The sequence below is a fragment of the Hyperoodon ampullatus genome (assembly GCF_949752795.1).
Source record: "Hyperoodon ampullatus genome assembly, chromosome: 17".
In the NCBI taxonomy this organism is placed as follows: Eukaryota; Metazoa; Chordata; class Mammalia; order Artiodactyla; family Ziphiidae; genus Hyperoodon; species Hyperoodon ampullatus.
The window spans coordinates 8597248-8615324 of record NC_136930.1 but is presented as its reverse complement, the minus strand read 5'-3'; the positions used below and the strand labels follow the sequence as shown (position 1 = coordinate 8615324).

The following is an 18077-nucleotide window of genomic DNA, read 5'->3' as shown; positions in this document are numbered from 1 at the left end:
AAACACTGTATAAAATAGCCATGATCTTATTACAAACCTTATCAGAAGCTTTTAAACTTTTTCTAAAATTCAATTTACATTTTGTATCTTTGTCATTTATGATTTTTTTAAAGAATAATACATTTTAGAAAAAGAATAATACATTTATAATAATGAGTTAAGGCTCCAAAATCACTGGAAATTTAGAGGAGTTGGAAAATATGTTAAAAAGTTAACATAAGTTAAAACATAAATTTAGGCTTTTGGTCATTGCCGATATTGTTGACCTGATACCTTCTGCTGGCAAGGCCTTCTAGTGTGAGTGGGTTTAGATGTTCCCTTAAAAATGCACCAAATGCATTGAAATGCATTTTTCTGAACCACAAAATATTCCCATGAATATTCAAGATAGCTAATCTACATTCTCAATGTATACTTTTTGCAAACTGATAAAGTCACAATAACCACAACACATTTTAAAGATGTTGCTAATCAGATGGCATCTGGTATCTGATATTTTTCATTCTAAATAAATATAATTATGGGTACATTTGAGTGACAGAGTAGTGCTGACCACTAATTCAGGAGGAAAAAGCCAGTGATAAAGGTTAAGGGAAGGACATAAAATAAAGCAAGACTAAAGTAAGAAAATGAATTGAATTAACTGTAAAACCACATGATTCTTAATTATTAGGACTGCAAGCCTAAACCCATAAGTATTATTTTAGAAAAGTAAATCAACTCATAGTTATAAAAAATACATAATAAAAAATTCTACTTAAAATCATAGCACAAACTTAGTGACTGAAGTGTATTCTGATCCCTCATAAGTTGTATTATTGATGTCACTTTCAAACATTCAAAGATAAAATGATCAGGCTGAGTAGATTCCAACCGTCAGCTCCGAAATTCCTAACAAGAGTTACTCCGCTGCTTTCTGTGTTCCTGGTACTGTGATAAGCTCTTTACACAGATTAAGTCATCTAGCCCTCACATTAATACCAAGGTAGAGAGGAAATCATCTGATCACCCAGTTAGTGTCAGAGTTGGGAGAGGCACTCTGGCAGTTTGACTCCAGGGCTGGGGTGCTTGGGCATTACATGATAGTCTTCATTTTAAAAGATCTTAGGAAAAGGACTACAGATTAATTTGCAAGTTAACACTTCCCCAAATTCTGCAATTTATCAAATAACCAATTGATCAGATTACGTTTACCAAAAATTCATTCATTCATATATATTCTATAACTGGTTATGTTTTTGAAATGATTTCTTTTGTATTTTGCTATTAATGTGTCCTATGTTATATAAATACATAGCTTTTTAAAAAGCAATATTGTAAGTTTCTTTATTCTAATACACTGGTTTGTTGAGAACAAAGAATACCTGTACGGTTGAATTTTGGATTGTTATGAGATGGAAACCATATACCTCAATGTGCACCTGAGACTCAAGTCTGCACACAGAGGTAAGAGGAAAGGATTTCTAGCAACATGAATAACACATCCAAAGGAATTTTGCCTAAGCAGAAAGTATTAGAACCACATATGGTATAAGACATTGACTATCCTCCCTCTCTTCTTTTTGATGTGGGTTAATTTATTTATAATGCAATTGAAACTAGAATAAAAAAAAGAGGTAAACTACATTTTTAACAAATACCATTTGGTTATCATGGAGTATGCCTACAAGCTCAGACAGCCACACAGATATACTTGAAGTATAGAAAACTTAACTTCTCAAAGTAAAAAAAAAAAAAATCACTCTGTATAATTATCTATCCATCTATTTACCCATCATCTATCTATCTAAATATAATCTATCAACCTATTTATCTATCCTACTTTGCTTATGCTCAGTACACATATTTTAAATCCTAATTTAATTAGACAATGCCCATAAAAATGGAAAAACATCTATGTGCTCTCTGTGGCTTCCTGGATATTGCATAGTTTTATGAAGATATTTCAGCATTTTTTAATTGAAATGAACTTTAGCAGTCTCCCAGCCTATTTCTTTCTCATTGAGCAATTAGTCCATAACATAAATTATTTTTACTTTCTGAGCTTATTTGTTTTCCAATTACCAGGAAGGTCACTCATTCATTCATTCATTTACATGTGTATCAATCAGATACAATATTATACTCAATATGTTAGATTCACTACAAAAAAATGTAGGTTCCTTGCTCACTCATTGTTCTAATAGTTTCTGGAGTTTAGTATTCATGTCCAGGGGGAAATAAACCTGAGCCACTGAATGGAAACCTAACACTCTTAACTGCCATGTTGAGCGATAACTCTGGAGGGAGATTTATGATGACATAGTAGGGATATTTCCCTGTATAACAATTCAAATGAAGGCAAGTTGCAGTTCTTTGGATGTGGACATTTGTATAAAAGTCCAAATAACTAACTTATGGGCCTAGCATACTTACTTGGCTTTCTTTTTTTAATTTTTAAAGAAAGGAAGCTTTGAGTTACTTTTAATTCCAATGTTAATCTTTATTCAAAAACTGTCAAGTTAGCTAATATTTCTGCATTTAAATTAATGTAAAACCACTTGATTAAATTATTATCCATGATATAATAAAGATTTAAATAACTGTAGTGCAGAATCTCTTTCTAGAATTTGTAAGTAAGATTTTAAAATATTTGACATAGGAGCAAAGCAGACAGGAGTAAACAGCTGATTCCAGAACACTACTTTTTATGACTGTTAAATATGACTTAACCCACACTCTGCTTCATTTTGTCTAGAGCCAAGGAAACACAAAATGTGTTTCAAATGCTATGATTACACTTGGCATCCCTAATGTATATATTCCACCTTGTACCTTAGCTAAAATAAATTTTAATCAGCGAAAGAGCACCATATGACAAAGTTGGTTTTATATTCTAAAAATAAATGTAGAAATAGTAAATTGTACCTTCTCAGCACTGATGGTAACCAAAGGGGAATTATCTCTCTTTCATTTTGTGATTTGGGTGAATTTTTCTAACAGTTTTTGCCATGGGACCTCCTCAAGACAGTGTCAGGGGCCCACAGTGTTATATTTATTAGAAAAAAAATAAGTCAAGGAATAAGTCAGCTAATGGTAGGTGCAGGCAGAGCAGCACATACTATTTTATCTTATAAATCCTGGTGTTCAGATTGAAAGAAGCAAGGCAGTAAGGCCAGCTTCTTTTGCAGAACTATTGTTGCCATGTTCTGAGATAAGAAATCACCGTCTAGTCCATCCAGTAAAATAATTTCATCCAATAACCTTTAATTAATTTATTATTTGTTTAATCAAGTATTAAGCATCTTTAAAGGCCCATGCACATCAGGATAACTTAGAATACAGCCATGGACAGGCACCATCTACCTGCCAGGAGGACACTCTTTTTTTGTAAATTTTTATTGGAGTATAGCTACTTTACAATGCTGTGTTAGTTTCTACTGTACAGCAAAGTGAATCAGCTATACGTATACATATACAGGAGGACACTGTTGAATGAGATGAGACGGGCCTGGAAGCAAGGATGGCAACCGTGTAGAGAGATAGGATAGAGTCACCAGGATCTACGGGTGCAGAGAGGAAGAGGCACTTAGCCTGGAGGGGGGATGGCCAGAGAAGGCTCTTAAAGGTGACTATTCAGTTCAAGAATTATTATGGGATCTCTCTATTATACATCTTCTGCAGATTCAGAGGGATCTCTCCATTATACATCTACTGGCACAACGTGCTCCTTTTTAACACTTGTGACAGTTGCAATTTAACGTTTATGTGGATGATTATCTGATAAAACCCACTTGCCCTCCCTAGACTGTAAGGTAAGTATCCAGGAGGACAGAAAACACATCTGTCTGTATTTGCTCACCTTGTTCCCCGCACTGAACACAATGCCACATACAGTGTAGAAACCCAATAAATAGGAATGAATATGTAAAAGAAAAACGGAAGGAAGAAAGTTAAGAAAAAACAGATATCAGGGAAGAAGGAGGGGGAGAAAGGAAGGAAGGAAGTAGGGATTTTGAGATGAGTTTGGTCAAGTGGGGCAGCCCAGAATATTCTTAGGTTTTGTCCTGCTACGTGTTAGTGAAGGGTTTTAAGCCAGCGATTTAGAAAAAGCACAAGGGACACGTTAACAGGGAGGAAGGTGAAGGCAAGCAGGAAGTCCATGTGCAGGAAGGAGACTGCAAAGCCTCAACCAAGGCAGGAGCTGTGTGAAGAGTGTGTACAGCTAATATGGAGGGTAAAAGCAGTAGGACTAGATCCGTCACTAACGTGTACAGACAGCTTCATCCCATAAAAGCCACTGGCTTCACAGTCACCTGGCATATTGTGCTTCAGCAGAAAACAACATCATACAATGACAAGTCTGTATAAGTTAAAGTGCTCTGTGTTCAAAGCAACAAACTAGAACATAGAATCCAATAATAGTTTGCTATTATGCATATTAAAGTCTCTTGAGCTGCAAGTCCACCTCTGTGAAACACCTTTTTAGTAGATCACACAGTGGCTTAGCAGAGGCTATCTTTCAGGGAAGAAGAGTAAAGCAGGGATTGTTTAGTCACTGCAGTCAGCTGAGTGACAGAAATGTTCCAATGTGCCTGGAGCAGCAATCTTGAGGGCAGCGTCTGTGCTGTGGGCTGGTTACCTTCACCTCTGTGTGATATGATGAAAGATACCCAAAAGCCAATTTTGAGATGCAAACAGAGAATTGAGGCACTTATAGAAAAATTTATAACTTTTTTCTTTTTGATAGGTGTGAATGGATTAAACCAAAATGCAAAGATGGCATATTTTTAAGTCTATAGTTTTCTTCTAGTGAGGCAATCATCGCATTACAAGAAAATATTCACTAATTCTACTGAACATTGTATATTTATTCAGGCTCAATGAGCATTTTAGAGTATGTCACCCCTCATTACAATTCCTTATACATGCTTGGTATTTCTGACAACCTTCTTATACATGTAGCCCAAAATATTCCCCTCTTTTTACATTGAAGAAATCTATTACTGGAAATAACTTCCAGTCAACTGCGGAGCACAGAATATCCCTTATTAAATTTCCCTACAATGGAGGGTGTGTTGACCATGTATGTCACAGTTTGGAGTATGGATTTATGTTTCAAATTTATCTTACCAAAGTGGAGAAATGTTCAGTAATATACAGCATGCAATACCTTAAAGGGTGAGTACTAAATAAATGCACATGCCTTTGTAATGTCCTATGTCCATTAAAATTAAACTGTATTATTGCTATCAGTTAGTAAACAGTTATGGCTAGGTCGGTTTGCTTTTTAGGGTTAGTGACATATGCCATTGACATGATAGTTAAGGTACAACTATATCTCATCTAACATCAAGACCACATCCAGTCCTACTCCATCCAAACCACATCTTAAATTTCCTTGTGAAACTTGATTTCAATTACACTGTGAGTCTCACTATGCATCTCACGCTTACAGTCACGTTGCTTTGCTTTCATTGTAAACATTCACTGAGTCTTCTTCTTTCTCACAGGTAATCATCTCTCCACAGAATTCAGTAATGAAGGCCAGAATGGCCAAGCCACGTTATATCAAAGGGAACAACTAAAATGATTTCCTTCTTCTCCTAACAGTTTTGCAGTGTTTATATGAAAAGACATGGTAACAATAAGACTTACCACCACGATATAGCGAGGTCTGTACTGAATGGTTCCAAATAAACCCAATATGACGACTATTATATGTAGAAAATTTCCAAGGATGGGCGCCCATTGGAAGCCGAGGAAGTCAAAGATCTGCCTCTCTAATGCTGCGAGCTGCAACAAAGCATAGAGAGCCCATGAGCATCTAACCCAAGCACCAGCAGACCATTTTAATCTTGGTTTCACAGCTGGAGAAGGCTGCAGTCAATTTGAATCGCAGCTATGGACACGATCGTCACTAAGATTGTGGTGCCCATTTCATGTACTGCTTTACACAACTTCTCTCAGAAAATATACTAAGATAACTTTGAGTATTATGACTTCAAGTATTCATAGACTTGGAGAGCTAGAGATATACTCCTGAAATCATTTTCTATAGTAGCAAATCCAGGCAACATTTTATGATATCATATTTTATCATATTAACTTATCATTATTTTTAGTAAATTATTGGCTTAGTATAACCCACTCGGAACAGTAACTCCAGGCTTGCAATGCTAGGACTATTATTATTTTGGAAAAAAACAAAAACAATAACAAAAACTACCCATCTGTGCCTTCCTGTGTGAAACATGAATTATCAAATCTTCTGTTCTTTTTTTTTTCCTTTCTTTAGATTGTCATTGATTATAATGACTAACCACTTTTTCAAAATGAAGCTTATTTACTCTGGGCTTACTTACTTACTTACATTAATGATAATAACTCCTTCTTCAAAATGAGCTTACTTATTTACTGTAGTCCCGATCTAAAACTAGAGTTACATAGTTCCTTTGAACCATATTTTATTGAGATAATATATTAAATGAATTTTATATAGTCCAGTGAATGCCAACAATGTCATTACCATGTACAAGTGATATTTATTGCATTTTATATCTAAAAATTTTATAATTCTGCCTGCTGTATTTGGACACAAATCTTACACGTTTCAAGCATTTTTCTACATTTACTTTGATAAAATAGTATTTCTAAGAAACTGATCCCACGATTAACCATACTGCCAGCAAAAGAAACTGCAGATTTGAAATGAAAATGGTACCCTAGGTATTTTTCTAGTTATGTGGCAGGTGTATGCCTGAATAGCTTTAATTTCCTTGGACATAAAGAAATGTCCTCTATCCAGTAAGCTGAATTTACCTTGGTTTAGATTCACCTTCAGTAAGCTGTGGAGGAGAAGAGAAACGAGCAAATACCTAAAGGCAACCACTCCGAACCACATTCATTTCATGGGTGTTTCCTGATCATCAAGTGATTTGTCACCATTCCCTCCACTCACAAAGTGGAAGATGCACAGAAATGGCTAAAACACAAAATAATCAGAGCAAGGTAAGAAGCAGCACGGTGTTTTCAACCCCCTGTTTCTCTCTGCTCGTGACTCTAATTAGTTCCCAGGAACCTTTCCCTAAAAACGCAGCATTTTATTTATTGGCCCATCAGTGATGTACATATGCAGTGTTTTATGTCCAACAGGATGGATGTGCTCAGAAAAAACCAAAAAAATCCTGAAGAGAAGCTGTGGACAATTCATCCTGAAAAGCAACCCTATTTTAAAGCTGTCGTGCATCACAAAAACCTTTAAAGTGGACTTTTCAAAGAGAGAAAAACCCATTTTCTTTTCTGTCAGAAGATGCATGGATAGCATTCTCCTTTATGATATTAAAGAAAACACACACAATGAAAGGGAAGCCGAACTAACACCACTGATTAGAAAATCTGCATTCTCTATTGGAGGCACCCCGTCTCTCTACTTATTGATATTCATTCTCTGATAACTTAAAATGGATTTATAGTGACTTGAAATAAAAGCACAAATAAAAGGCCATAAACAAACAACAAACAGACGGGAAGAGACCATATCAAGGATCGGGCAAGAGGCAGCTAAAACAACTATACAAACCATGAAAGCTAGATTTGAGTATTGTATTTTAAAAGTCAGCTAACAATGACAAAAGGCCCTTCAAAAGTAAACAAAGTACCACTGCATTTGGTATTAATTACTTTATCTAATTTCCACCTTCAGCTATTAAGTCATTTAGTTTAGAGGCAAATATATTCTCTCTCAATGTCATCATTAGTGATACCACTTTTTGCCTTAGAGCTTGATATTAATAATGATGACCTAGAGCCACAGAATGAAATTAAATAATATCCAGGTGCTTTGCTAACTCAAAAAAAGCATGAATATATTTTAAAAACATCTCTGTCAAAATGGTCTTATCAGTGATGTGCTCAAGCTGCTGCAGCTAGCCAGGGAGCATGGATCAGGTACATCTTTTTCCAACTCTACAGTCAGTGACTTCAAGTTTTGGGAACTTGACATTGGCCATTATATTTACAACATGGACATCAGGAAATGCTAAAAAAAAAAAAACAAGGTCTTGTTTATTTGTTATGAGAGCCTATGGTAAAATATTTATCTCTACACCACTGAATATGGCACCTAGAAAATAGTGGTTCTAATTCAGGAGAGCAGTGAAAGGCAGAGTGATCAAATGTGTGATGCAGCATCAAAGGGAAACATCTGGTCCAGATGAAAGTGGAGGATGGAGGGCTCTGTGGAGACGCCATAGCAAAGAAGAGAATGAACGAGACATTGGAAGAACTTGAGGTTTAAATAAAGGGAGAGAGTTCAAGAAAACAAAAAGGCAAGGAGACACTCAGAGAAAGCAAAATTAACCGTCACCAGTTTAAAACAGAACAGGAAGCAGTGGCCTAAAGAACAATAGGTTCATTTCTAAGTAAAAGGTCAAGTAGGTAAGACTCTGGGAGTTATAAGAATATGATGGAAAAGAATATGTATCTTTTCCTAACAAGTTAAAAAACGAAGGCAACCAGAATCTTAATAAAAAGGAAGAGTAGAAGGGAGAAGAAGGAAGGAAGGAAGGAAGGAAGGAAGGAAGGAAGGAAGGAAGGAAGGAAGGAAGGAAGGAAGGAAGGAGACCAAACCATTGATGCAAGGAAAGTATGGTTCAAAAATACTAACAAAAAAAATGCTAACAGGGCTTCCCTGGTGGCGCAGTGGTAGAGAGTCCGCCTGCCAATGCAGGGGACGCGAGTTTGTGCCCCAGCCTGGGAAGATCCCACATGCCGTGGAGCGGCTGGGCCCGTGAGCCATGGCCGCTGAGCCTGCACGTCCGGAGCCTGTGCTCTGCAACGGGGGAGGCCACGACAGTGAGAGGCCCGCGTATCGCAAAAAAAAAAAAAAAAAAAAAAAAAAGCTAACAAAATTAAAATTGGGCATGACTTTGAATGTAAATATGAAGAGGCCATTGAAACATTCTCCCTGAGTGGCATGGGGATGGCAACACTGGAACTGTAAGGACAGAAATGTAACCCTAGATCATACTTGGGCTGCATGAAAATTATCCCACACCCATTATAATGGGAATGTTGCTTATTGGCTTGTAACTTTCAGAATCCAATTGTAGAAAGCTTGGAAGTCTTCATTATGATTAGGGAACAAAATGTAAGTATAATCTGACCATATAAAGTATATCTAACAGAACTTGGGAGAGACTGAATGTTCTATATAAATTCGTGAGTATGGCAAGGGAAAGGGGCAGTGTTCTCAAATTCTTCCTGGAGGGTCAGGCATTTCCTTTTATCAGGCTCCAAGGTGAAAATATTTCCTATAAATATATGAATCATTAACTACATCCTATATTAACCACACATACTCCCAATAGCTCAAGAAGTGTCCCTATTTCCTTAGTACGCCCAAGCAACAGAGATAGAGACAAACAGGGGCACCTTTAAAATGCAGTAACTTTCTTATCGATCCATATATTATGTTTAATGCTTCACACAGTGTTTTGCCTAAAAGCTCATAATTATTACAAATTGTGAAAATTTATTTACACTTAATTAAAGAGCTATAAAAACTCTAGGTGACCAAACATTTTCCTGGTCATTTACCTAGGTTGGATCTACACAATATGCTCCTGTCCAAACAGAAGCTGGGTAAGAATGCTCATTCCTAAGAAGTGAGTACACGTGGAGGTTGAACTTCACGGTGAGCTGCCTTTTCCTTCCACTCCCCTGGGACTTTTCTCTGCTCACTAGAATCGGACACAATTAAAAAAGATCAAAACAGGGTTACTCATGTTAGTGCAATCGTAGGAAAGTATTTAATCAAACCATGGTTTCCGAAAAGACTGTGAAATTAAAGCATACTGTGTGACTGATACTCTCTTCTATATAACCTGTACTCTAGGAATTCATGAGGTAAGTATTTTATAACCATGAAGGACTGAATCTTTCCTTAAAGAGGGAATTTCAAAGCTCTAACATTCCTATTGGCTAAATTGATCCCAGGTCATTTCAAATAACTTTTGGGCATTAGAGGAGGTTTCTTTACGCCTGGAAAGTCTGTGTAGCCCTCAGCCCATCATCCTTGCTTCGTTTGCTCTAGAATCTCATAGCTACTCAATCCCAGTGGACTTTTCATGCTTGAGGTTGATGATGCCAAACTTCTGTGTTCATAGACGTGGCCTAGGCCAAATTATGATCTTGTATTTTAAGCCATAATTTGTGAATATTTTTTCATGGCTCTAAAAAAATAAATAGAAGGATCTCTACTTATAGAGATGTGCCACAAAAAGTCCTAATAACTTGCAGATTTACCACTACATTAAAGCAGGTGCTATTTTAGAGAAGTTTCTCTTGTCTATAGACAGAGATAACCAAGCCTTAGGGTGTTCACAGACTTCGATGGATCCAGGAACTCTAGATATGGCCTGTTCATGATTTGGTTTATCCAGTAAAGATAGCAATTGTGTTAAGGGCTTCACAGTTTCTGCATGATTTTGTACTATTTTTGGTAGCAGTGTTAGAAGGCAAAGTCTATTATTCCAGTGAAACCAGTAACCAATCATTTAGTGAAATGAATAAAGTCTAACTAATCAAGTCTAACAGACCCTTCCCAGTGGCCTGAATGACCACGAGTGCATATGTAGCTGGGGGAGGTGGAACCATAGGGTTTGGAGGAGGAGTACTTTCCTTGATGCCAAGTGCGATTGTTGAAGTTTGTTCCTTGAATTAGCTTTACTCAGCAATTGTCTCCAGAACATCTGAAAAGGCTTCTTGACTTCTATGTATTTTGAGTCCCTGTATTTCAAGGAAATTGAATAGACATTTCCTACCCTTACAATTCAATCATGAGGATAGAAGCTACTTGGTCATGGAAACAATTTTTGGAAATCAGAAAACAATCACATGTTGTGATGCTAACTATGTTTTGAAGAAATAAGCAGCTGTGGGTAACATATCAAGGAAAGTTTCCTGTTTAAAAAGGAACAGATATTGCACCGCACATGGACAGATTTATGGAGGCTGATGAGCTGAAAGAGGCATGTGAAGGGCATTTAAGAACTACAAATTCACTTGGGAAAGTTCTTTAGTATATTTCATGCATCGAGTCATATCAACTAGTAGAATGACAACTATTTCACCAACTTCTTAGTATGTCAGAGAATAGGCTACCGATTTTTTTGTGTGTGTGTGTGTGTGGTACACGAGCCTCTCACTGTTGTGGCCTCTCCCATTGCAGAGCACAGGCTCCGGATGCGCAGGCCCAGCGGCCATGGCTCACGGGCCCAGCCACTCCGCGGCATGTGGGATCTTCCCGGACCGGGGCACGAACCCATGTCCCCTGCATCGGCAGGCGGACTCTCAACCACTGCGCCACCAGGGAAGCCCAAGCTACCGAATTTTAAAAAGTGCTCTAAAGCCCAAGAGAATAATAATACTATGAGTGGGACATTATTTAACACTTACATTTTTCCATATTTATTAATCTAACTTGATGCTAAAAAAACAAGATAAATATTATTATCTTTATACAAAGAAGCTCAGAACAATCAGCTAATTAGCATCAGAGAGCAGACTAGCATCTTTATGTCCTGATCCTATGTTATTTCGACCCTACTACCCTGAAATCATGCAATAAAATGCACACTGTTTAATGAGGTTAATTCTGAAATAAGCTCCATCACAAGAGATAGAAATAATATAGGAAACATAGTGGGCTGTTTCATGATTTAGTCTTCCTTCCTCCTACCCCTAAATTTCTAAGTGGAGCAATCCCTCTCTCTGTTTGTCAGAAGAGGCAAGTTGCATTTTTCAGAAACTTACTTTCTGTGCTATCTTAGGCAAGCTTCAGTTTCTTCATCAAAGGTAGATAATAGTAATCTTACAGTTAAATATTAGGATATGCACGTCAAGCACTTTTGATGGTGATCAATAAATGCTAACAGTTGTGTATTAGTTTACTGCTGCTCTTTGAATGCACTACCAAATTACTCAAACTTATAGAAGTATACTACCTTCTGTAGTTCAGAAGCCGAAACAAAGATGGGTTTTATTGTACTAAAAGCAAGGTCTTGGGAGGCAGGGCTACCATCCTTCTGAACTCTCCAAGGGATATTTCTTTCCCTTGTTTTCCAGCTGCTAGAAGCTGCCCACATTCCTTGGCCCTCTTCCTTCATCTTCAAAGCCAGCAACCATGGGTCAAGTCCTCATGCTGCCATCCCTCTAGTGCCTTCTTGTCTACCTCCCTTTTCCACTTATAAAGACTCTTGTGATTGATTACGTCGGGCTTTCCTGGATAATTCTGAAAAATCTCTCCATTTTAACCACAGCTGAATACTTAATTCCATCTGTGACCTTAATTCCCCTTTGCTATGTAAGGAGATGTACTCATAGGATCCAGTGATTAGGACGTGGACATCTTTGGGGGCCAATATTCTGCCTACCACACAATTGTTATTTCCGGCCCTCTCAATTCTACCTTTCTCAGGGATGGGACCCTGATGTGTGGTGGAGGTGTGTACACATCTCAGCCAGGCCCTGACCCATCGAGGAAGAGCCCAGAGCTTTCCCTAACCCTCTCTCAGCCCCAGAAAACCGTATCTGAGATAGTGTGATTCCAGCTCCTGCTATGTCCAACTCCATTGCCAAAGTCACCAGAACTTCTCTCAAAGCTTCCTGCATCCATAGGAAGATTTCTTTCCAGAAAAATTCACTGAAGTAGCATTATAATTCAAAAATTGTGATACAGGTATTAGAATTTTGATGTAAAGAAATAGAGCTTTAAATCCACAAAAGTATCTATATAAAGCTCTGTCAACAAGGCATAATGGAAAAAAAGATAAATGTTCTCAGTATATATACTAGGGCATATATCATATATCCTAGTAATACCTTATTTGAAATAAAAAGATAATGAATAAGTCCTTATTCGTGCCTAGATAAAGTCGCTTTCATGTCAATAATCACTTGGGCTATGTCTAGTGATACTTAATGATCAATAGTAACACTCAGCACTTATATAGAAGTTTTTATTCTCAAGCCACTCTCTGATAATAACTGAGTTCAGGATACTCTGACTTTTTCAAGAAGAATTAATTGAAAGAGAATTTGTAGTTTTTGGTCTCTCTAGAGCCCAGAGTCTGCTTTGAGGGGCAGGCATTGCAAAAATCACATGATACCAGATCATTTTAGGAAGTGAGATCTTACATACATATTATTAAAGTAATGATTAATGAATTCAATGTGGAAAGACTAAAGAGGCAAACAAAAAAGTTTTAAAATACTTTTGATCCAATCATTAGAATATCATCAGCGATTTCTTTTCAGGTATGGAAGCCTTCTCCTCTCTATCTGTGGATATGTGCACAAAAGGTCAAGTGCTTTTCAATTTAGGTTAAACTAAATATAATCAGGATAACTGAAATAATAGGTAAGGACTGGGCAAAAAGCTTCCTAGAAGGAAACTTAAAAGGCCACTAACAATAACTTTTGGGTTACTCACTGTTAGGGATTATTTTAATAACTACTGTTCTCATATCAACCCAGTGAGCTTAACTAAATACACAAAGTTTCAAACTGTGGTTTAATTAAGGGAAATGAGGCTCTTAAAATTGAATAAACTTTCAAAATATTTCCTTTGGCAGCACACAGTCTGAAAAAAAGATTCTTACATTTTACCAACTGGTTCTTGTCAAGAGAGGGGTTTTCATACTTGTTTGCTAGCCCTGCAGACACTGATAAGAGACATAGACGAACCATGCCATAAAGAAACGGGGCGGGGCTTCCCTGGTTGCGCAGTGCTTGAGAGTCCGCCTGCCGATGCAGGGGACACGGGTTCGTGCCCCGGTCTGGGAAGATCCCACATCGGCTGGGCCCGTGAGCCATGGCCGCTGAGCCTGCGCGTCCGGAGCCCGTGCTCCGCAATGGGAGAGGCCACAACAGTGAGAGGCCCGCGTACCGAAAAAAAAAAAAGAAGAAGAAAAAAAAAGAAACGGGGCGGTGAGCACTCTTCATACTAAGTCAGTCATGCTCTGGGTAAGAATTTCACAAAAATTAGGCAGAAGGGAATAATCTGTTAGTATTTGTTTGAAGATGTCCCTTGATCTCTAAATGGGGTGATTACATCATTTGATTCAGCTTCTAAGTATCCTTCCCCTGCCAGAAATTCTCCTCCAGCCAAACTCCTCCAACTTTGCCAAGCAGAAGCTGACCTTAAAAAATGCAGTTCCAGTTCATGAATAGCTCAAGCCAGGAAGAAGGCAACTATTTCAGCAAAAGCCCAAAGTGCCAGTTTGTTACAGAACAGTTTTTGAAGATTAAATTTCAACCCTCCAGTGGAGCCATAATGGATCCAAGAACACTAAAGTTGAACCCCTCGGCTGGGTGACCTATACAAACAGCTGGCAGGAACACGCCTGCTGTGGCATTTAAGATTCCCATGGAGGTTTTACTTAAATGGAAACCCAGCATGAGAAGACAGAGAGAAGGTTATGGGACGAAAGTTTCTCTAAGGGCCTTTTCACATTTTTATTTGTAGTAGAGACCACCTGCAAAATTCCTTCTCTAAAGAATTCCTTTAAAGTATACATTTTCAAAAAAAATAATAAACTATACATTTTCAGCAAGAACTAGATTTTTCACTTGGGAAGGAAATTAAATGTTTCTTCTTTGGAAACTAATATGGAAAAAACTTGAACATGCCAAAGTATTTATGCTATAAAGAAGACATTCTCACTTGAAAAATTAGAATGTACAATAGACATTTAAGTAATAATCAGTTCATGGTGTTAACGTAGGTGAACTTCAACTGTCTATTTTTCTTTTGATGGTTCTCTTTGTCTTTCTCTTTGTAGAGAAAGGCAGTTCACTACGTAGCAGCTGCTTGAGTGTCCTGTTGCTGTCCATACCCTGGGAAAGATGCTGACAATGCAGCAAACCACTGACCGTGGAGCATGTCTCTAATTGCAGAGCTAGTGAAAACCTTAGACAATGATTGAGGTGTTTCTGGTGTTAAACTTGCATTTTATTTTTTTCTTCACAGTTATCACTAACCAACAGCTATGATCTAATTTGGTGACATAGTCTTCATCAACTTGATATGGGTGTCTGATCTTCAGACTCTCAGGGGACAAACTGAATTAATCACTTTTCAACCATGCTTATACTTTTTGGACATTAAAATGTTTCTCAAAGGACCAGGAAGCTTGATTAGCCTCTTGGTTTGCAGTTTTTTAGATTATAAGTGTATAAACCAACTACATGAATTAGAACCTGTCAATATTATCTGTCTTCTGGTCCCTCTTCTAGTGACAGGGGTTGAATGAGTGTTAATTTTATGAGCTACACTGATCGAACAGAGATACACCGCCAACATCCTGAGCTTTCATCTCAGACACACTCATTCCCTTGCTTCTAGTGAAGATCCATATTTGTAAATTTCTTTATAAGGATAATGCTTTTTCCTGTAATTTTATGTGCAATAAGTATAATTACTGTTCCATATGGCAGTGCTATTAATGATACAGAAGAACATATTTATGATGCCAGGCCAAGAACCAGGAAGATTTCAAACTGAATGAAAAAAGACAAACAATAGATGTCATTACCAAGAGGAGAGAGACGTTAAAATTATTTGACAATTGGGCTTCCCTAGTGGCGCAGTGGTTGAGAGTCCGCCTGCCAATGAAGGGGACACGGGTTCATGCCCCAGTCTGGGAAGATGCCACATGCCGTGGAGCGGCTGGGCCCGTGAGCCATGGCCACTGAGCCTGCATGTCCAGAGCCTGTGCTCCACAACGGGAGAGGCCACAACAGTGAGAGGCCCACGTACCACACACACACACACACACAAAAATTATTTGACACTATAGATAAATCAAAATGGAATTCTAATAAATGTTCAAATAATCTACAGGAAAGCAGGAAAAGAAAATAAGGAAATGAAAAAAGTGTGAACAGAAAATACAAAATAAAATGTCAGATTTTAATCCTTAATATATCATGAATCACATTAAATGTAAATGGTCTAAATACACCAATTAAAAGATAGAAATGGGAAGAATGGATTAAAAAACATGACCTATCTGTATGCCATCTATAAGAAACTCACATTAAAAAAATGACATAAGCATATGACTCAGCTTATCATTTTCAATTCAGCCTGAGAATCTTTGTCTTTTATTGTCCAATTATGTTTATTGTGATTAAAGACATATGTGTATTTGTTTCTATTACCCTTGCTTTGTATTTCTTTTTCTTGCCATTTCTAGATTTTATTTCTACTTTTATCCCTTCTTTTGAAATGACCAGTTTTTTCCCATTCCATGTTATCCCCTTATTAGTTTCAAGTATATTAGTTTCAAGGCTTTATTACTTTTATTTAAATAATCACCCTAGACTTGTTAGCATATATACATATGTTATCAGTGTCTAAAGTTAATCATCATCTTACCCTTTTTCTCAAACAATACAATCTTAGAACACTATAATTCCCTCAATAGGTATTTTTCACATATATTTTTCTATCTTGAATTATTATTGTTATTGTTTTATTCAGTCAATGTTTGTATCTGATTTACCTACATATATAACCACTTCTTGCTCATCCTTTCTTCTTGTTTCTCAGACCTTCCCTCCGGGAAAACTTCTTTTTCCTGAAGAATATACTTTTATTTTTTTTTTTTTTTTTTTTTTTTTTTTTTTTTTTTTTTTTTTTTTTTTTTTTTTTTTGCGGTACGCGGGCCTCTCACTGTTGTGGCCTCTCCCGTTGCGGAGCACAGGCTCTGGATGCGCAGGCTCAGCGGCCATGGCTCACGGGCCCAGCCGCTCCGCGGCATATGGGATCCTCCCAGACCGGGGCACGAACCCGTATCCCCTGCATCAGCAGGCGGACTCTCAACCACTGCGCCACCAGGGAGGCCCTATACTTTTAAATTAGTTAAATTGAGGGTCTCCTGGTGGCAAATTCTTTCCATTTGTCTTCACTTGAAAGTATCTTTATTTTACTCAAACACTTAAAAACATTTCTCATTAAATCTATTTTACTTTCTGCACAATAAAAAATGTGCTGGATCCCAATGGTGTTAGTAAGAAGTGGGGTCTTGTTTCATGATGTTTCCTCTGAAGGCAATGTCTTCTTCCCATCCCTCCAATAGATTTAAAAATCTCTCTATGTTCTTGAAGTTTTTTTTAATACGTATTTTTTAAATTTTATTTTATTTTATTTTATTTCTTTTTGGCTGCGTTGGGTCTTCGTTGATGCACACGAGTTTTCTCTAGTTGGGGCAAGTGGGGGCTACTCTTCGTTGTGGTGTGCAGCCTTCTCACTGCAGTGGCTTCTCTTGTTGTGGAGCACGGGCTCTAGGTGCACGGGCTTCAATAGTGGCATGTGGGCTAAGTAGCTGTGGCTTGAGGGCTCTAGAGTGCAGGCTCAGTATTTGTGGTGCATGGGCTTAGTTGCTCCATGCAGCATGTGGGATCTTCCCGGACCAGGGCTTGAACCCGTGTCCCCTGAATTGGCAGGTGGATTTGTAACCACCACGTCACCAGAGAAGCCCTGTTCTTGAAGTTTTGATGATTGACTATGATGTATCTTTGTGTGAATGCTTTTAATTTATCTTTCTTGGTAAATTTTGGTCTTCCAGCATCTAATGATTGATGCTTTTTATTTGTTCTGGGAAATATTCAGCTAAAATTCTCTTCAAATAGTTACACTTGTTTTATTCTGCCTCTCTTTTTTCCCTTCCAGAACTCCATTCAGGCACATAGACTTCTCATTCCATCTTCCTGTCTCTTAATCTTCTATATTTTCTAACTCTTGTTTTTCTGAATTGTATTCTGTATAATGTCCTCACAAAATATTTTCCCATTAATTATTTTTCTCCACTCTTCCAAATCTGGTAAACCCACTCACTGAGTTTTTAAAAATTAATATTATATATATATATATATTTTTTCTGTTAATTCTATTTGATTTTTTCAAATATGCTTAGTCATTGTGCTCTTTCCTTACCTAAAACCTCTCTTTCATTTCTTTGAGCATGTTACTTCATGCTTATCTCATGTTCTGTCCCTGACTGATATCTTTGTGAGTTTGATTCAGCTAT

General features: G+C 37.5%; 1 protein-coding gene across 1 annotated transcript in view; it reads right to left on the bottom strand.

Moving 5' to 3' along the window:
• The window catches only part of NKAIN3 (sodium/potassium transporting ATPase interacting 3), a gene marked incomplete at both ends in the record, with an annotated part of 525204 nt that overhangs the window by 244104 nt on the left and 263023 nt on the right, over window positions 1–18077 (bottom strand). Inside the window, one exon of the mRNA XM_079722331.1 lies at window positions 5638–5775. Within this exon, the coding sequence (XP_079578457.1) occupies window positions 5638–5775 (138 nt within the window). The remainder of the gene's footprint in view (window positions 1–5637; window positions 5776–18077) is intronic.